At 38.0% G+C, this 24,887-nt stretch overlaps 1 protein-coding gene across 1 annotated transcript; it reads left to right on the plus strand.

The window, feature by feature from the left end:
* Nucleotides 1-653: 653 nt before the first annotated feature.
* On the plus strand, nucleotides 654-24,887 carry ANKRD7 (ankyrin repeat domain 7; the record flags this gene model as incomplete). The annotated part of the gene is made up of 7 exons (XM_082846233.1): nucleotides 654-886; nucleotides 8,627-8,741; nucleotides 8,902-9,075; nucleotides 10,002-10,108; nucleotides 10,787-10,924; nucleotides 17,609-17,709; nucleotides 24,883-24,887. 7 exons carry the CDS (start codon nucleotides 654-656, stop codon nucleotides 24,885-24,887), a joined length of 873 nt encoding a protein of 290 aa, XP_082702359.1.

Genomic DNA, 24,887 nt, shown 5'->3' on the forward strand with positions numbered 1-24,887 from the left:
GAATTAATGGACTGTAGGTGCAATGAGTTAGAAGGATTTTTGGAGTTTTGTGATGAGAGAGTGAGCTAAAATATGAGAGATGGTATTCAAAAGTATGTTTGAAATTGAGATTATGAAGGGATCTCAGTTATTGTTAAAAGCGAGTTGCGCCTTGTGAACCATGTTAGTGAGAGGCAGGGAGTAGGCTGGAGGCAAGATCACTGGAGGAGGTTCATAACTACCAGGAGGAAGGTAAATCTTGGTTTGTAAGAGTTCAAGCTACTAGGTCTATCCTTGAAGGGAAAGGGGTATTTGTAAGAAAGTTGATAGGTTTCTACCCAAAGATGCTGGATCTAATAGGAAGACTGAGAGTGTTAGCAGTTAATCTAAGATCTTGACTGAAGAATCTGGATCTGGGCAACCGGGGGGCTGGGTCCCATCCTCGGGTGCCAGAGGCCCTGGGCGTTGCTAGGCAACTGGGAAACGCCGCCCACACAGGTTTTGATCTTTGGCCCACTTCCGGTCTCTAGCTGGCTTTGACTCCAGCACTGCGGGGAGGACCTACCTGGCCAGAGGGGCCCGTGAGCCAGAGGGCCATGGTGGAGAGGCAGGTGGGGCAGTTAGGAGCTGCAGGGACATCCTGGTCCAACTGAAGGACTGCTTCCCGTGCCGCCATGAAGAAGCTTTTCACATTATGGAGAAGGAAGGATGAGCTCCACAGTTCTTGCTCACACCTGCCCATAGGCGGGCCAGCCAGTATCGGTCCTCCAGCCCAGCCAGGCTACAACCTTAGAGATAAGGATTTAAAGAAACTTCACAAAGCTGCCTCGGTTGGGGATTTAGAGAAGGTGAAGGAGCATCTTCAGCTCAAGAAACATGATGTGAACATGCGGGACAGAGAACACAGGTGACCAGAGTGATGAAGGGCAGCATGGAGGGGAAGCTGGGGTCACTGGGTCCTCTAACCAGAAACAGGACTTGTCTGGACTACCCCACTGGTTGTCACTCTGAGTTTCCCACAGTGGAGAGGTCTGGGAACCACTGGCAGAGGGTCATACCCCCAACTTTCAGCTTCTTAGTTTTAGAAATGTTCACCTGGATATTTGAGGGCATTTGGGTCCTTCCCAATCCCCTCCACTCCTCCCACTGCCTTAATCTCCACTGGGCAATTCACCCTTTCCTCATGCTATGGTTTTTCTTCTTTGGTATATACTGTCCCCAGCCACTAAGATTTTCCGTATTCCTAATGTACTAATAGGAAAAGAGTAGAGGCGACTTCCCAGAACAGTGATTATTAAGATTTTAAGACTTTGAAAGAGCAAAACAATTAACTTTTTAATGTGGATCTCCTATGAAAAATTTTTTTCAGTTGTAGAGTATCTTCAAAAAGCTCATCAACAACCACTTACTGCAAAAACGAAATTAATTTTATATGTTAAGAAATGAAGAGGTTATGTATTTGGCATTAATAACAGAAAATATGTACTATATGTGCCTACCTTAAAATCTTGTGGGGAGTTTTCAGGTCATAGGGTATATAAAGCGTCATCTTTCATTGTAATAGGGCAACTGGAAACCATGATTAGAGGATCTGTGTCAACTTGCTCATAGTTTTACCTCCTCTTTTAATAAAATCAGAGTTATCTATTCAATAATTTATCTGACTTTTATCCTACACCACTCCTCTGAATTTCTTTACAAGGTCATCAATAACCTCAACATGACTTTATTCAGTGGTCAATTCTCAGTCGTACCTGGCAGGCATCTCAGCCAAGTCTCTGACTTTCCTAGCAGTAGTACTTGAAATATCGTCTTGTCTTTCAGAACACTTGGTTCACCTGGCATTTCTTCTACTTCTGTGGACAGTTCTTTTCAGACTCCTTTGCTGCTTTCTCTTCATCTTCCTGATTGGTAAATATTTGAGGGCTCAGACCTCGAAATAATTCTCTCTGTCTCCCTCATTTAATCCTCACTTGCCTGATGAAGAGAGATCGTCTGTAACTGTATTCCAATGCCTTCCAACTTTTAATCTCCAGCTAGACCTCTCCCCTGAACTCTAGACTCATATACATACAAATGCCTACACTATCACTTGTATATGTAACAGGCTGTGGTGTGCTGGTAAATGTTATATAACAGGCTCTTGAGTGGGGGTGGGGAGAAGGGAAGAGAATCCCTGATTTCCACCTACCAATGTGATGTCAAGTGGCTCGAATAATTCCTGAAAATTTAACAATGGGCTTGTGAGAGCCGCTAGCTCCACCCCATCACTGCTTAGGAATCTCAAACATCCACATACTGCGCTCCTGTTATTCCTCCTCAGATCTGCTCTTCTCTTTCTATAAATGCCAAATCCTTTCTTTCAGTTGTTTAGGCCAGTACTCCTAGAGTCATTCTTGACTACTCTCATTCTTTCACATCCTTCATCTCATTCAACAGTAAATCTTTTTGGTTCTACCTTCAAACATGTTTAAAATCCAGCCATTTCTTGCCACCTTCCAAGGTACCACTGTAGTCAAAGCCACCATCATATCTTAATGAGAATTACTTCAGTGGCCTCCCAGGTAGTTTTCTGTCTTTTAACCTTTCCAATTTATTCTCCACACATTAGCTAGAATGATCCTCTAAAATGTATGTCAAGTGATGTCCTTCCTTGTCTTAACAACATCCACTGGATTTCCATCTCATTAGGGGTAAAAGCCAAAGTCCTTCCAAAGGCTCAAACAACCCTACACAACCTTCACCCCCCTCCCTGTTATCTCTCTGATCTTAGCTCCTACAACTCTCCCTTTCATTCATCTCCAGTTACCCTGGTCTTTTTAGTGTCCACAGAAATGCCAGACATGCAGTTAGGGCCTTTGGACTTGCTGGGTCTTTTGCCTGGAGTGCTTCCCCACCCAGATATCCACATGGCTTGGTCTCACTTCCTTCAGGTGTTTGTCATCTTATCAGTGAGAGCTTCCCTGGCTACTCTTCCAACAATTGCACCCCCTCTCCATGCTGACATTTTCTGTTCCTCTTCCTTGCCTGATTTTTCTCTTTAGCACTTAATACTGTCTGTTGTACCTTGTATTTTAAGTTTTTTCGTTGACCTCTTCCACTAGCCATGTATGATCCATAAGGTCAGGTATTTTTATTTGCTGCTGTATCTTCATCACCTAGAACCTTACCTAGCCATAGTAAGTGCTGAATTAATATTTTTTGATGAATGAATACATACATATATATACATACATAAATAAATATGATAATTTAAAGATATTACTCAGCAATAAAATGATATCTCTTATTAATAAAAGAAATGAAATTACTGATACATGCAACAACATGGATGAATCTTGAAAGTGTCCTGCTAAGTCAAAGAAACTAGATACAAAAGACTATATATCAAGTGACTCCTTTTATATGAAATTCTAGAAAGGCAAAATTATAGCCAAAGAAAGCAAATTAGTAGTTACCAGGTGTTTCATATGGGGACTGGAGGAAGGGGGATTGATTGTAAAGGGATATGAGGAAACTTTTTAGAGTGATAGAAATGTTCTTTATTATGTTTATGGTGGCAGTTATATGACTATATATTGGAAAAAACTCATAAAACTGTACACTTAAATTTTTTATAAATTATACCTCAATAAAGCTGAATAAAAAAAGTCTCAAACTCTATATTCTATTTGAATATTTGTGTGTAGAAAGACTGAGAATGGGATAAAATCTGAGAGGATACATACTAAAGTTAAAACACTATTTCTGAAGAGGAGATGAGATTTGGGCAGAGGAAGTAGGTAGAGTGAGAATGGTTATGGGAGACTTCTGTTTTGTGTTATTTGAATATTTTAAAAGGTGAATTATAGTGTTTTATTGAGGGCTGCATAAACTCATTTTAGAAGCATTGTGCAAATGTCCCTGATGCCTCATGTAAGTATATGTACATATAAATAATGGCCTTATTGAAATAATATTCTAAATATGTTTTCTAGTAAAAATAATGATAATAAAAGTGGAAATTTCTGGTTAGGAGAGAATGGGAGAAACACCATGACAGTTAATGAGCAGGTTGTTTTGAAGGCCATAGTGGCCCAGTAGGAATAACACTGTTTTTGGAGTAAAAATCTGAATTTGAGGCCTTCCCTGCATTTGTATGACCTTGACCCTAAATCTCCTCATCTTGTCAAATCAGAACTATTACTAGATAGATGTTTTTTAAACCAAGATCTGCAAAGCCCCATTGAAGACTATTTCTTATTAAACCAGAGGAGCTCCCTGTTAATGTGCTTTGCTTATTTAGCTAATATTTATGTTTTTATTTTGAGTTCTGTGCCTAATGAGTTTGAAAGTGAATTGAAGATGTCTAATATCTCTCCTAGGTATAAAATTAAATTACTTTTATGGTTTTTATTTAAAAAGTCCCTCAGATTGGTAGGTTGCCTTGTAGGTGAAGGCTCAATTCCAAATGAACACTTTCAGTCATACTACTCAAAGGACCTACTCTTCTAGGTCCTTGTTAAACATTTCTTATATTTTCTCCATTCTGTTTCCAAGATTTTGGATCATCTTTACTATCATTATTCTGAATTCTTTTTCAGGTAGACTGCCTATTTCCTCTTCATTTGTTAGGTCTGGTGGGTTTTTACCTTGTTCCTTCATCTGCTGCGTATTTCTCTGTCTTCTCATTTTGCTTAACTTACTGTGTTTGGGGTCCCTTTTTCACAGGCTGCAGGTTCGTAGTTTCCGTTGGTTTTGGTTTCTGTCCCCAGTGGGTAAGGTTGGTTCAGTGGGTTGTGTAGGCCTCCTGGTGGAGGGGACTGGTGCCTGTGTTCTGGTGGATGAGGCTGGATCTTGCCTTTCTGGTGGGCAGGACCGCGTCCGGTGGTGTGTTTTGGAGTGTCTGTGAACTTATTATGATTTTGGGCAGCCTCTCTGCTAATGGGTGGGGTTGTGTTCCTGTCTTGCTGGTTGTTTGGCATAGGGCGTCCAGCACTGTAGCCTGCTTGTTGTTGAGCTGAACTGGGTCTTAGTGTTGAGATGGAGATCTCTGGGAGAGCTTTTGCCATTTGATGTTATGTGCGGCCAGGTCTCTGGTGGACTAATGTCCTGAACTCAGGTCTCCCACTTAGAGGCTCAGGCCTGATACCTGGCTGGAGCACCAAGATACTGTCAGCCACATGGCTCAGAAGAAAAGGGAGAAAAAATAAAGAAAAAAAGGAAAAAAATAATAAAGTAAAATAAAATAAAATAACAAAAATAAATTTTTAAAAATAAAAAAATAAGAAAAGAAAAGAAAGAAAGAAAGAAGAGAGCAACAAAACCAAAAAACAAATCCACCAATGATAACAAGTACTAAATAGTATACTAAAAAAACAAACATAAATGGACAGACAGAACCTTAGGACAATGGCAAAACAAAGCTATACAGAGAAAATCCCACAGAGAAGTATAGACATACACACTCACAAAAAGAGAAAGAGGAAAAAAATATCTATATATATAAAAACAGGAGAAGAGCAACCAAATCAATAAACAAATCTACCAATGATAACAAGCTCTAAATACTAAACTAAGATAAACATAAAACCATAAACAAATTAGATGCAGATTGCAAACCCAAAGTCTACAGTTGCTCCCAAAGTCCACCGCCTCAATTTTGGGATAATTTGTTGTCTATTCAGGTATTCCACAGATGCAGGGTATATCAAGTTGATTGTGGAGATTTAATCCGCTGCCCCTGAGGCTGCTGGGAGAAATTTCCCTTTCTCTTTTTGTTTGCACAGCTCCTCGGGTTCAGCTTTGGATTTGGCCCTGCCTCTGTACGTAGGTCACCTGAGGGTGTCTGTTCCCCGCCCAGACAGGACGGGGTTAAGGTAGCAGTTGATTAGGGGGCTCTGGCTCAGGCCAGGGGAGAGGGAGGGGTACGGAATGGGGAGTGAGCCTGTGGCAGCAGAGGTCAGCATGATATTGCAACAGCCTGAGGCCGCCGTGTGTTCTCCCGGGGAAGTTGTCCCTAGATCCCGGGACCCTGGCAGTGGCAGGCTGCATAGGCTCTCACGGGGGAGGTGTGGATAGTGACCTGTGCTTGCACACAGGATTCTTGGTGGCTGCAGTAGCAGCCTTAGTGTCTCATGCCCATCTCTGTTGTCCTCGCTGATAGCCACGGCTCATGCCCGTCTCTGGAGCTCATTTAGGCCGTGCTCTGAATCCCCTCTCCTCGCGCACCACAACCAATGGTCTCTTGCCTCTTAGGCATGTCCAGAGTTTTTCCCGGACTCCCTCCCGGCTAGCTGTGGCGCACTAACCCCCTTCAGGCTGTGTTCACTCAGCCAACCCCAGTCCTCTCCCTGGGATCTGACCGCTGAAGCCCGAGCCTCAGCTCCCAGCCCCAGCAGGTGAGCAGGCAATATTCTCAGGCTGTTGAGTGTTTGTTGTCACCAATCCTTTGCATGGGAATCTCTCTTCTTTGCCCTCTGCACCTCTGCTGCTGTGCTCTCCTCCATGGCTCCAAAGCTTCTCCCCCACCCACTCCCCATCTCCACCAGTGAAAGGGAAACTTTTCCTCCCTCACAGCTCCCTCCCACTGGTGCAGGTCCCATCCCTATTCTTTTTTCTCTGTTTTTTCTTTTTTCTTTTGCCCTACACAGGTACATGGGGAGTTTCTTGCCTTTTGGGAAGTCTGAGGCCTTCTGCCAGCATTCAGTAGGTGTTCTGTAGGAGTTGTTCCACATGTAGATGTATTTTTGACGTATCTGTGGGGAGGAAGGTGATCTTCCCGTCTTATTCCTTCATCATCTTGAAGGTCTCCCTGTCACATAGGGTTTAGACTTCAGTTGGAAGAGTGAAATATTCAGCAGGCGTGCAGCAGCCACGCAGCTGCCACTTCTGGAACACCTCGGGGAATTACTCAAATGCCAATTACTTTCTCTCAGAGAAAGAGAGATTGGTTTTGTTTTTGCTTTTTGGTTTTTGTTTGTTTGTTTTAATGAAAAAAGGAAACTGGAGTTGGAAAGAGAATTATATCTAAAGATTGAGTAAAAGCCACCTACGTTCCTTGAGACTAAAATTTTGAGATATATATAACAGTGGGTGAAGGGGATGGATCAAAATGTTTTTTAGGATTTGCTATGCTACTGCAAGGATTTATTTTAGGTCAGCTTAAAGCCTTTCGGCCCCATATGTTCAGGTTGAAGCCTGGAGAAACTTCCTATTACATAAGGAAATTTACCTTTAAGCCAAATTATGGATGTCAACAAAAAGGCTAATCAGTGCTTTTCCTGTGTCACGATTTCTGAGAAACCAAATTAGTTATCAGAAGTTTGTTTGGTAAGGATGGAATCGTGGCAAAACAAGGTAGATCATTTTGAGGGATATTTCATCTAGACCATGATGTCTGAGGAATCATTTTTGTTCTACAGAAAAACAAAGTATTCCTTTCCAATGACTGGGAAGTATGGGCTCCTTAAATTCATATATTCTTTACCATGAAGGATGTTAATCATGGATAACTTCTGGCTTCAGTCTATCACTTAGCTGACCATCCTCTTTCTGAGTACAGTCTTTCTTCAGAGAGAATGACATAATTGGTTAGGTTTCTGGTTTTTTGAATTATAGTTACAGTCTTGCCTTCCAGAGATTATATTCAGGTAAACTTGATTGGAGTTTTCGTATTTCCAAATTGCTCAAAATTATTTTTATATTTTTGGGTTTACTCCCATAAATGGTAAGTTATATCATCATGTTTGGATTTTATAAGCCTTGTTCTTTGAAAGTTACCTTATTTTCAAGTCCTCGTGGGCTACATTTTGCTACTCTTAGTGTCAATAACAGTTCTGTTTAGGTACCCATAAAGTACTTCTGAGGACCTAAAATGAAGTGGGAAAATGGCATCTAAAATCTTTTGTTCGGGATCTGGGCTACCTGTATATAGACTTTGTATTATGAAATTATCTTAAAATAAGGATATAAAGACATCACCTTCACAAATAAATAAAAGTTTGTTGAGGGTTAGTCCATGCTAAAAGCTACAAAGTTTAAATGGAGCTCATTAGTATCTGTCATACCTCATGACTATATGCTTGGTTTCTGGGAGGCTACATAGAATATGGTTCTTTGAGAAGTAGAAATTATTTTAATAACTGAAAATTAGGTTGGGATCTACAACTTAAAGAGTACTTAGGCTTTCACCTTTGTGTGCACTTCTTAGATGCAAATGACAGCTTTAATAGCTGAGCAAAGAGAAACACACACACTTAGGTGTAGTATGCCATGCAATAGGCAAACATAGGCAATGTCTTTTCCTCCTGTTATCTGGCACATGTATCTTAGGTTTTGGAGATCATTTCTAGACATAATTGGATGTCTAATTTTATCATTCTCCAAGGCTCATACTCCATTTTGGTGTTTGAAAAAAACCTATTGTTTAATGCATAGTTAAATTTTATTTGAAGTGAAACCAGTTAAATATTTGATCTTCAGGCATTTGCACAGCTCTTTTAATTCAGTAAGAAGCAATTATAATTAATTAAATTTTGTGTAAATATAAATAAGTACACAAAGCAAATACCTTAATAATATATGATCTAGCATGTTCTTGGGCATAGCAGATAACTTCTCAAAGTAAGACTTATCTGTAACTTTGTGTTTCATTATATTGATACAGAACAGCTTTGCACCTGGCCTGTGCTAATGGATATTCAAATATTGTATCTCTCTTAATTGAGAAACACTGCAAAGTAAATGTCTGGGATGGTGAAAACAGATCTCCATTGACTAAGGTATGCTGATTTTTCCTTTTCAATTGAATTACATTTGAGTTCTTCTCCTAGTTAACCTTTGTTATATTTCATATTTTAAAACATAGTATTAAACATTAGTTTAATATATCAGATCCTAAATAGTAAATTGGTTACCCGTTAATTCTTTTTGTACTGACAGGCAGTACAGTGTGACAAGGAGAGTTGTGTTACTATTCTTCTAGAACATGGCGCAGACCCAAACCTGGTGGATTTATATGGCAATACTGCTCTTCATTATGCTGCTTGTCATCAAAGTGACTCATTAGTTGCAAAATTGCTTGAACACAAAGCTAATCTTGAAGCTCAAAATAAGGTAGTCTTCTATTAAAAACAATACATTATATTTTAGAAAGCAGTAAAAGAAGGTATTCATTGCAGATAATTTATATCTGTTGAGACACATGTTATATAAAACATGAATTTTAGAAAATGAAATTAGGGAGAAGGAGAAGGAGAATGAGATTATCAAATACTGATAAGGTTTTCCTTTTTAAAAAAAGCTTTCTCCATTTCATTTCAGATTATAATCTTGACCGCCAAAGCAACATGAGGTTTAACAATTATAACTGTTCAAAGAAGTACATCACATGAGAAATAGTTGATTTCCTTATAAATGAACATTGATTAAAAATCATGAAGACTATGTCCTTTTATATTTTATTGGTATACTTGTGAATAATTATAATAGAGTAAAATTAGAAAATCACTTGTTATACTAAAAGTAATCCAAGTCACCTATTAAGACTTTATGGATAACTGATTAATATATGTTTTTAAGCTTCCTAACACTTTAGTTCACTGATACTTTATCTGCATGACAGGCCAAAATAAGTGCCAGCCTTGGAAGTTTAAATGAAACCCTAGGAAACTCAGCTGTAACAACATTACGAAATGTGAATTGATGGTTTGCAATACTTATGTTAAATTCTAGGTGCTCAGTAATTAAATACTCCAGAGTGCTCTTGCCCACAATTCGAATTAAGCCTAAAGCAGAAACTTCAATTTTATTTTTTGACTGGCCAACTATATTTTATTTTAGTATTATTTATTTATTTTTATAATTTTTATAATTTTATTTTGATTTTTTGACAGGCATATATATATTCTTTTTTAGATTCTGTTGAATTATAGGTTATTACAGAGGTTTCTTACAAGCATACTTATTTTTTAAATTGAACTTAAAAGGCATGGAATGTTGGTACAATATTTTAAATAATCATTTTGAAATAATTTTTCCAGGATGGGTATACTCCACTTTTACTTGCCATTACTGAAAATAATGCAGAAATGGTAGAATTTCTTCTGAAGAGTGGGGCAGATGTGAATGCTTCAGATAAGAATCAAAGGTATAATTAATGTTAAATAAGAGCATATAACTATAGCTATCTAACAGGAATATATACACATGCACACATATGTTAAATTCTAGGTGCTCATTACTTAAATACTCCAGGCTGCTCTCGACCTCAGTGTGAAGTAAGCCTATATATATATCATATATGTATATATGAGACATATTTTTGAAACTGAAAAGATTTGGCCATATGATTTTGGACAAATTACCTAGATTCCCAGGATCTATTTCTCTATCTGCAAAATCAAACAGTTGGGCCAGATTGGTATGTAATTATTGCTATTATTATTTTTTAACATTAGAATCTTACACAGAAACTCAATCTCTAAATCCCAGATGCTGTAGTTAAATGGGGATAGGGTACCCAGAGTCCCAGACACTCCCCTCCATAGAATTTTTGAGACATCTCCCGGAAAACACTAGTGTTCCCAGGAGCAGGGGTTGAAAACCACTGAGCTAGCTGCTTCCTAGAGACTCTTATCTTTAGACTTCGTGATATGATCTGTGATTAGCACACCTTTTTGAGTAGATCTGCCCCACATTTTACATTCTTGCCCCAACTCTTTTCCTGATCATACATTTAAACAGTAAATTTAGAAGACTCATTTTTTAAAAAGTACAAGACATGGTTAAGATTCATAAATGGACACATTTATATCTCTTGCTCCAGAACAGCCCTTATGATTGCTCTCAGTGATGAACCAACAAGTTTAGTCAGTCTTCTTCTTCAGCAAGAGGTGAACTTATCTTGTCAAGATATTTATGGATTCACAGCTGAGGAATATGCTTCTTTCAATGGTTTTACTATGTAAGTGATACTGCATATCTTTTAACAATTGTGTGGAATTTGAGCATAAGGAAAGAAACACGAACCCCAAAGTACAAAGCACACAATAGGGGTAAACACATGAAGAACTCTGGACCCATGGATCCAGGAATGCTTGATTTTCACTGTCAATATAAGAATGGCAATATAGGACCTAATCAATATAAGAACTGCAGGTAGGCTGAGTCTACGGATTAATAAATTCCCAGTGGCATGGGAATTTGAAGTATGCCAGAACAGGGATTCCAGCAACTAGTGACATACCATTAATAAAACATATGGGCAATAGAGGAGGCTGGCAGTGATGACTGGGTAGAAAGACCCTGAGTGCACCTCCTCTCATGGGTACACCCAAATTACAACTATTTACAAAACAATCATTGATGAAAAAGACTGGAATTTACCAGAAAAGATCTACAACTAAAGATGTAAAGAGGGAACCACAACTAGATGAGTAGGAGGGGCAGAATCATGATATAGTCAAGTCCCATACCCCCAGGTGGGTGCCCAACAAGTGGGAGAATAATTACAATTGCAGAGGTTCTCCCAAGGGAATGAGGGGTCCAAGCCGAACATTGGGTTTCCCAGCCTGGCGGTCCTGCACCAGGAAGACAAGCCACCAGAGCATTTGGTTTTAAAGGCCAGCAGGGCTTATTTTTAGGAGTCCCAGAGGGCTGGGGGGAATAGAGACTTCTCTCTTAAAGGATGCGCACAAAGTCTCACACTCTCCAGGACCCAGGGCAGAAGCAGTAATTTGAAATGAGCCTGGGTCAGACCAGCTGCTGTTCTTGGAGAGTCTCCAGGAGAGGCAGGAGGCAACTAGAGTTCACCCTGGGGACACAGACACTGGGGGCAGCCATTGTGGGAGCTTGTTCTATCACATGGACACTGGTGCTGGCAAGCACCATTCTGGAATCATTCCTCTAGCTTATTGCCCTCAGGATGCAGTGCTGCCCTGGCCCAACAGTCTGTAGGCAACAGTGCTGGATGCCTCAGGTCAAGCAATTAATTAACTGGGCAGGAACACAGCCCAACCCATAGCAGACAGGCTACTTTAAGACCTCCTGAGCCCACAGCTGCCCCTCGACAGGGTCCTGCTCACCAGAAGACCCAGAACCCAGGCCCACACTCCAGTGCATAGGCACTAGACCTGGGACCCCCAGGGCCCTCCAGCCAGAGACCCTAGGACCCAGCTCCACCCACTAGTGGGTAGACACCAGCCACAAGACAACTGCAGCCCTGTAGCCTGTGGACCTGGCCCACAACTAGCAGGCCAGACCCTGCCCAGGGACCTGGTCCCACACACCAGCAAGCATGTTCTAGCCTTGGGACCAACCTCACCCACCAGCAGGCAGACAGCAGCCACAAGACAACCACAGCACTGCAACCTACAAATCCAGCCCCTCCACCAGCAGGCCAAATCCTGCCCTGTGACCAGCTGGGCCCTGGTCCCACCTACTACTAGGCCAACACAAGCTTGAAGACACCCTGGACCCTGCAGCCAACTGTGTCAGGAAGTGGCCCCACCCACCAGCAATTTGACACCAGCTCTGGGACTCCTGGGACCTGCAACCAGACCTCAGGATCCAGCTCTGCCCAGCAGTAGGCTTGCACTAGCCCCAAGACCTGGTTTCATCCACCAGTGGGCAGGCAATAGCACCAGGGTCTTCTGGACCCTGACTTTGCCCACTAGGGAGCCAGCACTAGCTACAGGGCCCCCCAGGGTTCTATAGTCAGCCATCTCATAACCTGGCCCTGCCAACCAGAGGGGCAGGGCCTGGCAACGAACCAGACCAGGGGCCAACCAAGCCTACAAGACTGCCCATAGAAATCAGCCTGCCACAATAGAATAGAAATCAGCCTGCCACATACAGCCCACATAAGGGGCACCCCTAGAGCATATAGCTATGGTGACAAGAGGAGAGTGCACTGCTGGGATGCACAGGCCTACAAAAAGGCCACTTATCCAAGGAAATGTAACCAACCTACCAGATACAGAAAAATAAAAAGTGAATTAGGCAAAATGAGGTAAAAGGGAACATGTTCCAAATGAACGAAAAAGATAAAATCTCAGAATAACTAAGTGAAGTAGATAGGGAATCTACCCAAGAAAGAGTTCAGGGTAGTGATTGTAACAATGATCAAAGAACTCAGGAGAAGACGGATGCACAGACTGAGAATTTAGAAGTTTTTAACAAGGTGTTAGAAAATATAGAACAGCCAAACAGAGTCGAAGAATACAATGACTGAAACGAACAATCAAGTAGAAGGTATCAACAGTAGACTAAATGATACAGAGGAATGGATCAGTGAGCTGGAAGATAGAGTAGTAGAAATCACTGATGCTGAACAGAAAAAAGAATGAAAAGAGTTTAAGAGATCTCTGAGACAACATCAACCACACTAATATTCACATTATAGGGGTCCCAGAAGGAGAAGAGAGAAAGGGGCTGAGAATACATCTGAAGACCTAATAGCTGAAAACTTCCCTAACGTGGAAAAGGAAACAGCTTCCAAGTCCCGGAAGGGCAGAGAGTCCCATATGGATTAACCCAAAGAGGAACACACCAAGGCACACTGTAATCAACATGGTAAAAACTAAAGATAAAGAGAGAATATTAAAAGCAGCAAGGGATAAACAACAAGTTACACACAAGGGAACTCCCATAAGGCTATCAGCTGACTTTTCAGCAGAAACTCTGCAGGCCAGAAGGGAGTGGCACAATATATTTAAAGTGATGAAAGGGAAAAACAAGGCCTTCATTCAGATTTGATGGAGAGAACAAAAGTTTTACAAAGAAGCAAAAGGTAAAAGAGTTCAGCACCACTAAACCAGTTTTGCAAGAAATGTTAAAGGAACTTGTCTAAACAAAAAAGAAAAGGCCACAACTAGAAACATGAAAATTATAAAAGGAAACAACAAATCAGTAAAGGCAAACATACAGGAACGGTAGGAAATCATCCATGCACAAACCTAGTAAGGTTAAAAGACAAAAGTAGTAATATCATCTATATCCACAATAAGCAGTTAAGAGATACACAAAACAATTAAATATAAAACATGATATCAAAAATAGTAATTGTGAAGGGAGTAGAATAAAAATGTAGGGTTGTTAAAATGCATTTGAAATGTAGAGATCAGCAAATGGACATCAAAAGAAAGCTGCATAGCAACACTGATACCACACAAAATGGACTTTAAAACAAAGACTGTTACAAGAGTCAAAAAAGGACGTTACATAAAAATCAAGGGATCAATCCAAAAAGAAGATGTAATAATAGTAAATATATGTGCATACAACATAGGAGCACCTAAATACATAAAGCAAATATTAACAGACATAAAGGAAGAAATAGACCGTAACACAATAATAGTAGGGTACTTTAACACCCCACTTATATCAATGGACAGATCATATTCAGACAGAAAATCAATAAGGAAACACTAGCCTTAAATGACACATTAGACCAGATCAACTTAATAGATATCTAAAAAACATTCCATCCAAAAACAGCAGAATACACGTTCTTTTCAAGTGCACATGGAACATTCTTCAGGATAGATCATATGCTAGGCCAAAGCAAGCCTCAGTAAATTTAAGAAAATTGAAATCATATCAAGAATCTTTTCTCACCATAATGCTATGAGACTAGAAATCAACTACAAGAAAAAAACTGCAAAAAACACAAACACATGGAGGCTAAACAGTATGCTACTAAACAACCAATGGCACTGAAGAAATCAAAGAGGAAATCAAAAAATACTTGGAGACAAATGAAAATGAAAAAAACCACAGCGAGATATCACCTGGATGAAGAAAAAGTGGTATACACAATGGAATACTACTCAGTCATAAAAATGAATGAAAATTTGCCATTTGCAATACATGGATGGATTTGGAGAGTATTATGCTTAGTGAAATAAGTCAGAGAGAGACAAATACTATATGATATCACTTATTTGTGGAATTTATAAACAAACTAGTGAACATAACAAAAAAGAAACAGACTCACAGACATAGAGAAAAAACTAGTGGTTACCAGTGGGGAGGGGAAAGGGGGCAGAGGCAAGATACGGGTAGGGGATTAAGAAGTGCAAACTACAGTGTATAAAATAAATAAGCTACAAGGATATATTGTGTAGAACAGGGAATATAGCCAATATTTTACACAAACTATAAATGGAGTATAACCTTTAAAAATTGTGAATCACTATGTTGTACACCTGTAACTTATATAATATTGTACATCAACTACACCTCAATAAAGAAAATAAATGTATGGGCAACAGAGTTGGGCAAAAGATGATTAATCCACACAAGCCCTTTTCATTGTTTTTACATATTAGTAATGTAAATATTTTGTTTGTTTTGAATATTATTGTTAATTTGTTATTAGCTAACTATAGTTTAAGTTTTCAGAATTCTTAAGTATATTCTCATTATACCCAAAAGATAAAACTTTTCATGATGAACATGAATTTCTGATTTTCATAGTCAATGAGAAATAAGATGCAATGAACAGAAATTATTTTATAGCTAATGAATTTAAACAACATATAGAATATGTTCTCTATAATTTTAAGGGCAATTTTAAATTATGCATAGATATTTTTTCTAGTTTATTGTTTTCTTATTCTTCTTCCATCTACTTTATTTACATTTTAACAATACCTTTTAATCATTAATTTCATATGAAAATCACGGGGAGAGAGAACGAAAAGGGGGAGAGGGAAAGTAAAATAATTTTCATATATACATTCAGATGTTTATTTTAAACGTCTTAATTTAATTGAACTTTAGAAAATAAGGAATTCATAATCTATTAAACATGCCAACCATAACTGAATACAGTATTTCCATCTTTGCAATATTGGACATGTGCACTTTGTTTTACCTTGGTATAAGCAAACCATATGTTTAAAAATTTAAATAAAATAAAGAGATAAATTACTGGTGAATATCTGTAGTATAAAAAGGATTATTTGCTTTACAACAGGGGTTCCTAACTGTTCATTCATCACTTAAAAACTTTGGATATATGAAATTAGGAGGCACATATATCTGTACAATAATATATTTATTGGTCTGAAAACAGTACTTATTTATCTAAATAACTTGTTTACATCTATATGTCTTATGAAGCTATTATTGGGTAGGTAGATCAGTAGGAAATTTCACAATCTTCTTTCATCTCCCCGAAGTGGTTTTTAGAACATTCTTTTTGTAATTTGCTCCATCACTAATTTAAGAATAAATGAGTATGGAATTTTCATCATCTCAATATTACTTTAATATCGCCAATGTTGAAAATTCTAAGAGCATTATATTACTTTTCTTTTTTCCAAAGAGGTAAAAGGGAAGAGAGGTAATTTCCTAATGACTAAGCAATTACGTTTAGGATGTGAAAACTATCAGCATATAATAAAAATTGCAAATGACTTTAAGCTGCAAGCTAATGCCCCCATCCTCTTTTTTTGTTTTTGCCCTTCTTTTGTAATGGTAACTAAGCTTTCTGTAATTGTAACTTTTGTTGGTTAAGTAGCTATTGCCTACCTACCATAGTGAGTACACAGCCTCTATTTTTAGTATCATTTGTTAGCTCTCTTAGAATAAAGGTCTACTGCTTTATTCAGAGTGGAAACAGAATAAATATGTTTCTCATATACATAGTTTTTAAAAAATAAGTGAAACTGTCTCAAATGAGGGAATTATATTTAGATATTTATTTTACAGTTAGCTTTACCCCATACATTGCTTCATTCCTTTCACTGAAATTCTGAAATCATATGTCTATTAATGAGTGGCTAGAATGGGCTCTTTTCAGGCATGGAGAAAAGGTTTATTCTTTACTGGATATGGCTCAGTCTTAGACTGAGTTAAATGTCTTCACTTTGTCAATTTACTGTTAAGTCCAAGTGTTATGAGCTGAACTGTGTTCCCCAAATTCATGTTAAAGTCCTTTCTCACGGTGCCACAGATTTTGGATAACTACATTTGGAGAAAGGGCCTTTAAAGAGTTGTTATGTTAAAAATGACTGTGCATTAGGGTGGTCCCTCATCCAATTTGACTGGTGTCCTTATAAGAAGAGGAGATTAGAGGGACAATTTATGTGAAGAGGCAGCAAGAGGACAGTCATCTACTAGCCAAGGAGAGAGGCCTGGAACAGACAGATCCTTCCTGTGGCCCTCATAGGAAACCAGCCCTACTGGCACACTTGATCTTGGACTTCCTGCCTCCAGAACTGCAAGTAAATAAATTTCTGTTGTTTAAGCCACTCAGTCTGTGGTATTTTGTTATGGGAGCCCTCCAGAACTGCAAGTAAATAAATTTCTGTTGTTTAAGCCACTCAGTCTGTGGTATTTTGTTATGGGAGCCCTAGAAATCTAATACACCAAGTATAACTTAAGCCACTTTTTCTACCTTGCCAGTGGCTTATCTGTGGTTATAGGAAAAAAAGAAGTGCCAGAAAATGGGAGTATGTGAAATAAAAATGGCGTCTATTGATGGAGTTGGCTTGAGAGGAGGCTTGAGGTCAGCTGTGTGTGATATGCTTGGAAAGGCATTAGCTAATGTCTACAGTTTTGACTTGATAATTAGGTATCATGAATTGAACTGAATATTTATGAATGCTGGAATTCATATATATTTTCTCTTTGTGGATAGATATCACCAATTAATTGCTAATTATGAAAAGAAGAATGTTAAACAGATATCTAACTCTACAACTTTGGACTCTATATCTGATACAGAAGAACTGGAGGAAGGTAAGAAGATACAAAATGAACAAGTAGTTTTCCTTGTTGATTTTTATTTGTTTGGTTTTTAAGAAGGGACACGGCTTTTGCCAATAATATCTAGATTTGAAATTTTCTCCTATTTTTAATGGTAAATATTTTTAAGCATCGTTCTTAGGAATAGTGGTGATTAAAATATTCTGACACTGTTGAATGAAAATGTAATGTAAAAATATACTGAATGATTAAGACATTTTTATTCAGTCTCTTGAATAGTTATAAAAAACACTTTTTTGCATGTATATAGAGATTTTCAAGATATACAACTATTAGTATATTTTTTATTTTATTCTCAAAATACTTCACATAAGTATATTTGAAAATAGTTAATATAATATATACCTAATCATTACATAAAACTTAAAATTAAGTAACAGTATTTGGGAAGATTTGAAAACACCATGCATTAAAATAATTTTTGGTGCTTATTTAAAAAAATACATACAGTTATTTAGGTCTGTAAAACATAGCTTTTGTGTACGTGTGTGAATATGTCTTATGTTGGCATTTAAAAAATGTTGGATGAACTAAAATGTCATACATTTATTCTCTATATTCACTAGCAACCACACTTCCACCCTACCCTTCACCTATAGTGTAAAAAAGAAAAAAGAAAGAGAGAGAGAGCCTGATGAGAATAGGAGGTCATTTAAATGCCACAGCTGTTCAAACACTCTCTATCCCCCCAAATGTATAATTATGATACTTAGAACAATGCTTGGCCCTATTGATTCTAGGTGAGTAAATTTAAGAGAGAATTTCCCTAATTTCTCTTTTATAAACTTAATCTTATAATCTTTCATGAAATTTTGGCTTTTTGGACTCTTGATCTACATCTTCATATCTCCCTCTCCTACAACTTCTTGTCTGTCTCTTTTTTAATGTCCACACAGCTATACGAAGTAAAGAATTTCCGTGATTTTATACTTCATTTCTTTAGGGAAATAAAGCAGTAGAACCTATAGAAACACCTCTCCTACATTTTGTGTATCTCCTGAGGGCAAACAAAACCACCCTGAATCCTTTTACCCTGGCAATATATGTTTCTAGTTTCTAGTGAATTTTAAAATTTCACTATAATGTATCAAAGCATAATAGAAATATTAGGTCAAGAAAATTATCAGAAGACACTGCAAAACATGGCAAACTTAAAAAGTTATATTTCTGTCAGATTCAAAGGGGGTAACTTATTTTAAAATGACTATAAAATGCAGAAGTATCAATGCTAAATTATAATTGTGTTGTAGCTGAGACATAGAATTTAAGAAATATACTTAGGAGTGAAAATATTTGAACATAAATGAAGACATTAAAAATATCACTTATTTTCCAGACGTGTAACCTCATTTCTACAAATCCTTTGCTGCTGCTTGGATCAGAAAAGTCTATTTTGAAAGAGCAGTTAAGTGAACTATCACAGAATTTTTGCTGACTACTCAATGAAGAAAAGTTTGGTAAATGGAGAGCCATTTTCACCTTAGAAGATGTGAAGAAATTTCAAAAGACAAACATCTATATTGTGACCCATCAGTTGAAAAAAAGAAATTTGTGTTAAGCATATGGGCAGAAAAAAACCTTTTAGTCAAAATATTAAATGAGATATTAGTAAAAGTAAACTTTGCAACATTCTGTCTTAAGCACGCATTAGAACATTCAAATAAAGTAAAAAATTAACATTCCAGCTACAAAATAGAGGAAAAAATAGAAATAATCCTGTGTAAATGGAAATTCTATTTCATTTACAAGGTCCATCATTGATAAAGCCTTTTTGATTTTTTAGAAATGCTATATTAATATGTATCCAGGGTGCTATAGAAAAGAAAAAAAAATGCATCACCCATAGTCTCATCACTCAAACAAAACATTTGTCAAATTTTGGGCATGTTTTTGTAGTCTTTTAAAATTTGCTTAGCTTTTTTTTATCTCAGAGGAAATTTATAATTTTGCATTTTTCTTTTTAAAGACACAGTATATAGTTCACAGTTTTCACTGTGCTGCTTGCCATTCCTTAAACACATGCAGCATGGTCTGGCTTCAGGACTATTCCCTGGAAGACTTCTTTAGCTGTCTCCTGGGACAGCTTCCTCGCCTCACATGGGACCTCAGCACAGCCTTCTGTGGCTGCCCTGCTGTTCATCTCTTACAGTGCTTTATTTTCTGTCCCTTTCCTCCTTGCCTTTTGGATTGCAAACTCCATGAGAGCTTGAACTTTTTGTTCATAGTTAAATCCCCATCACTTATAAATGCCTGGAGTAAAGTATTCAATTTGCTGAATACATAATAACTCAAGCGTGTCAGGCACTATTCCAAGCATTTCACGTATCTTAACTCATGTAGTCTTCACAGTCTTGTTGAGGTAAGTACTATTTGTATACTCATTTTATGATGAGGATATTGAGGTGCAACAAGGTTAAATGACTTGCTCAAAGTTCCTGAGCTAGGAAGCTGAGAGCTGGGATATGAACCCCTGCACTCTGGATTTGAACCTACCCAGTCTGACTCCAGAATTTGCTGCATTAATCAATATACCATACCATCTCTCTCATGAACAAATGAATATGTATCATCCTTATAAACTCGATTTTTAATGGCTCAGAGGAAAGCTTTGTGCATTATTTGCAATGTATTTAAAGCATTCATTCATTTAAATATATTTGTTGAACTCCCCACTAGTGCTAGGAGGTGTGGAAGAGCCAAAGTGGAGGAAAAACCTGACAATTCCTGACAGCAACTCAACACACATTTAATTTTCACTATGGTTTAGATCAGTGGTTCTCAACTGGTGGCAACTTTTTGTCCCCCAGAGGATATTTGGCAATGTCTGGAGAGAATTTTGGTTGTCAGCACTATGGAGGAATACTGCTAAATAGCCCATAATGCACAGGACAGTCCCCTACAAGTCCTTATCGGGTCCCAAATGGCAACAGTGCCCAGGCTGAGAACCTCTGATCTCAATTCTATATTATGTACTGGGGTACAAAGAAGAAAAAGGTGTCTTATATCCTCTGCCCTCAATGATCTCACAAATGTTTAGTCTGGCCCCCACCCCAATCTTTGTCAACTTCCAAGTTAATGAAGATCAGGCCTTTACTATTGGGTTAGCCAAAAATTTCATTTGGGTTTTTCCTAAGATGCTATGGGAAAACCCGAACGAACTTTTTGGCCAACCCAATATTAGCATGGGAGAGGGAGTGATAAACTATTAATACTTACAGCAGGTTAGGGTGGGTCAGAGGTGATTCAAAATAAAAGAGAAACCTTTCGGCTGGGCTTGCCTTCATAAGTAAAGTTTCTCTGGGTGTTCCAAACAAAATGTACCCATCATAATAAAAGTTAATTCATAATAGAGACACAAGCCAAGGACCCAAGAATCAGAGGACGGAGAGATCATTTATGGAACCTTACCCAAGGTTAACCTTGGTGGAGAAGAGAGGGTTTGAATCAGGTCCTGAAGGCTGGATGGAATTTTGACATGGGACATCTCAAAAAAAACCAGACAGGATAGAGAAAGAACTTTGATATTTTATAACCGAATTTGTGTCCATCTGGGGAAAATGCATACTTTAAAACAGTATGTTGTAGGGCAGGTGTAGTACAGCAATATTTGATTTGAGTTTAATTGCCAGCTCATTGTTTTTAATTCTCTCAAGTATTTAAAATCTTAGAATGCTATTACATTGAGAATTCCTTTTTAGTGTGTCTGGTAATGTCTAAAATAGAGCACATTTACTCTTAAGAAGTTTAACAACAGAAAACACCTATTTAATATATACCCAACTTTAGGTGAATATTTAAATTTCCTCTAGGCAGCCATATAAATAGACTACTTTTCTCACTCATGTGGACAGCTTGGAGGAATATCGTTCTTTATGACTGAATCCTCAAACTTTACCCTTCCCCTTCTCATCCCAACCAAACTAGGGTGATGCCATAGGTTGTGAAGGCCACCCTCTTGGAGGGAGCAGGTGGTACTGGCCAAAGTATGTGTTCTGACACAGGTCTGTGCCAAAGGAAGAAAGGGCACATTTCTAATTTTCAAGGGTATTTCTAATGGGCTAGGGGTGGCCCTGTCTTAGCTCCATCACAAACTCTGCTGAATTTGTTCCCTTCGTTATCTCTCTACAACTGTAGCCTCTGCTGGCACCAGCCATCTCCTGGGTGCTGATGCTACCCTACTGTCTTCCAGAAACCCATGGACCATGTCTTTGCCTGGGCTATAGATCCAGCTTGTTTTAACCTCATTTCCGTATAAAACAAGTCCTTCCCAGTTTTGATGGAGGGTGCCATCTTTTTGTGTTTGTCTAGTCTTCTATTGCTAAAGAGTCAATTTCTATGCCCACCGATCTCACTCAGAGCCCCTCTGCTCCTTAGTTTTTCAACTTTCCTTAATGCTATATTCCTGGATTAGCATCATGGAACACAAACTATAGGAACTTGGGCAAGAATCTCAACCTTTCTGAATTTGTTTCCTCATCTGAAAAACTTGTGAAAGTAAATGAGAATGAAATTATTCAGCACAGTACCTGATAAAGAGATGTCACTTATAAAAATGTTAGTTTACTTTCCTTTTACTTTGGGTTGAATAAATAAAATTGTAACCAGTTTTTTCTTCTGTTGTTTTTCTCCTGGGCTTACTGTTTCAGTTCTGTGCAGACCTTAATGCAAAACTCACCGTACACTATAGATTTCACCAAATTTCACATGACACCAGGTTTTTTTTATTATTTTCCTAGTATGACTGTAGTTTTACAGTAGATTATAGTAGATTGTAATATTGTTCAGCAGTATCCACTCTTTCTCCCTGACCCTATTCCCTTTCCCACTGACTGGGTTTACCCATGTGACTTCCAGGGGTGGGAGTGACAGGTTGCCTTTTTCTAGCAGAAGCCCATCACCCTCTTGCACTCTTACCATCCTACATGAGAACAGCATGCTTAGATAGCAGCTACTTCTTCAGCCTGGGTCCCATCAGGAGACTCAGTGCAGATCTAAACTAAAGCCTAACTGATATCAGGAACCCAGGTAGGCCAGCAGAGCCACAGCCAATACTCATAAGTGAGAAATAACTGTTCATTGTTTAAGCGACTGAGACCTTGGGATTGTTTATTGTCCCAGCAAAAATTGACTAATACAGAAACCATGGGGAGAGGGTCACAGCATACAGCTCCTGGCATTTCATTCACTCAGTCCCCAGGACAAGTACTCTTGTCCTATTCTGGTTTCCACATCCCCCCATCCCCTAATTGTCTCATAGAAGCTCAGTCTTGCACCCCCAATTGGTCTCTTTTATTATGCAGGATTATTTTCCTCTTGCCAGTGAAACTTGGAAGAGACTTGTCACTTTCACAGTGTGTATCCCACTGGCAATGTGTTCATCCAAATACCTTGTCAAGAAATCAGGCCTTTCTCCACAATTATTTTACCAGCTACAAGGAAACAGATTTTCATTATGTGTAACATAAGATGGATGCTTTTATCCTGCAGTCTTTTCTGAGATGTAAGTGAATGTTACTCAGATTTAGGTAGTTACCTTCTTGCTTTAAAATAAATACCTGATATTTCTTCTTTACGGAGTTGCATTAGTTTCTAATTGGTGCTGTAACAAACTACCACAAGCACAGTGGCTTAAAACACCACAAGTTTTTTATCTTACAGTTCTAGAGGTCAGAAGTCCAAAATGGGTCTCACAAAGCTAAAATCAAGGTATCAGCAGAATGTGTTGCTTTCTGGAGGCTCTAGGGGAGCATCTGTTTCCTTGCCTTTTCTAGCTTCAAGATGCTGCCCACACTGCTTGACTCCTGACTCCCAGATATCGAATTTCTCTGATCTCTGCTTCTGCCTCACATCTCTTTCTCTGGCTCTACTGCCTCCCTTATTCACATATAAGGATTCTTGTATTTGCTTTGGGTCCACCTAGAAAATTCAAGATAATCTCCCATCTCAAGACTCTTAACATAATCATATCTTTTTTCCCTGTGTAATAATAGGTATCTTGTGGAGAAGTACTTTTTGATGATAGCCATCCTAACAGGTGTAAAGTGATATCTCATTTTGATTTGCATTTCCCTGCTGCTTAGTGATATCAAGCTCTTTTCATGTACCTGATGGCCATTTGTATGTCTTCTTTGAAAAACTGTCTATTCAGTCCCTCTGCCCATTTTTTAATCAAGTTGTTAGCTTTTTTGTTCTTGAGTTGTATAAGTTCTTTGTCTATTAATCCCTTATCAGACATATGATTTGTAAATATATTGTCCCATTCCATATATTGCCTTTTCATTTTGTTGATTGTTTCTTTTGCTGTGGAGAAGCCCTTTAGTTTGATGTAGTTCTACTTGTTTATTGATTTACATGAACAACTGAAATATCAAGGCTATTGACCTATTATTCATCATGTTATTGCATGTGATAGAGTATGCAGAGATGACTTTATTTTGGTTCAATAGATCTTAAGTCAGTGATTCCTTACAGTAATTGACTCCATCCATAATAATATATTCATCCTTCACTGAACTGTTATGCTATTTGAATATTTCCTCTTTTTATGATCATTAATGTTTCCCTTCTAGACAAAGTTTTTACTCCTAAGTGATTATAGTGTTTTAAAATCTAGACCATTTTACTCACAGGAATGCTTATGGTACATTTTCATTTTATTTATTCCTACTTCAATTATTAATACTTGTGGACCTATTGCTTAGTCTCCATAACTGAGAAACATTTCCCCTGCATAGCCATTCTTCTATTTATTTTTGTTTTGTTTCTGATTCATAAATAATTATAAGGGAATAGGAATTTGGAAGGATTTTCTTCCTGGATAAAGATTTAAGGTGGTTTTAAGATATTTTATTTAGTACTTGCTTCATTTGTAAGAAAGAAAAAAAATCTGCCTTTTCTTTTTAAGGAGATCTATAATTCTATAAATTTTGTTTTCTGTTGTGTTTCCTAATGTAATTGTTTGCCATCTAGTGGACAACCTAAGTTACTGCTCAGTTTTATAAAATAGGGTTCTATGTAAGATATCTAGAGATAGAGAGGGAAATTGATCAGAGATATTCTGGGGCAATGTATGTTTCCATTAGTGTATACCAGTTCAGATTATGTAGGATTAAAATGCTTAATCTTTTTTTTGTTTTTTCCTTGTAGGCTGA

Source organism: Leucopleurus acutus (genome assembly GCF_964270905.1).
Source record: "Leucopleurus acutus genome assembly, chromosome: 9".
Lineage (NCBI taxonomy): Eukaryota > Metazoa > Chordata > Mammalia > Artiodactyla > Delphinidae > Leucopleurus > Leucopleurus acutus.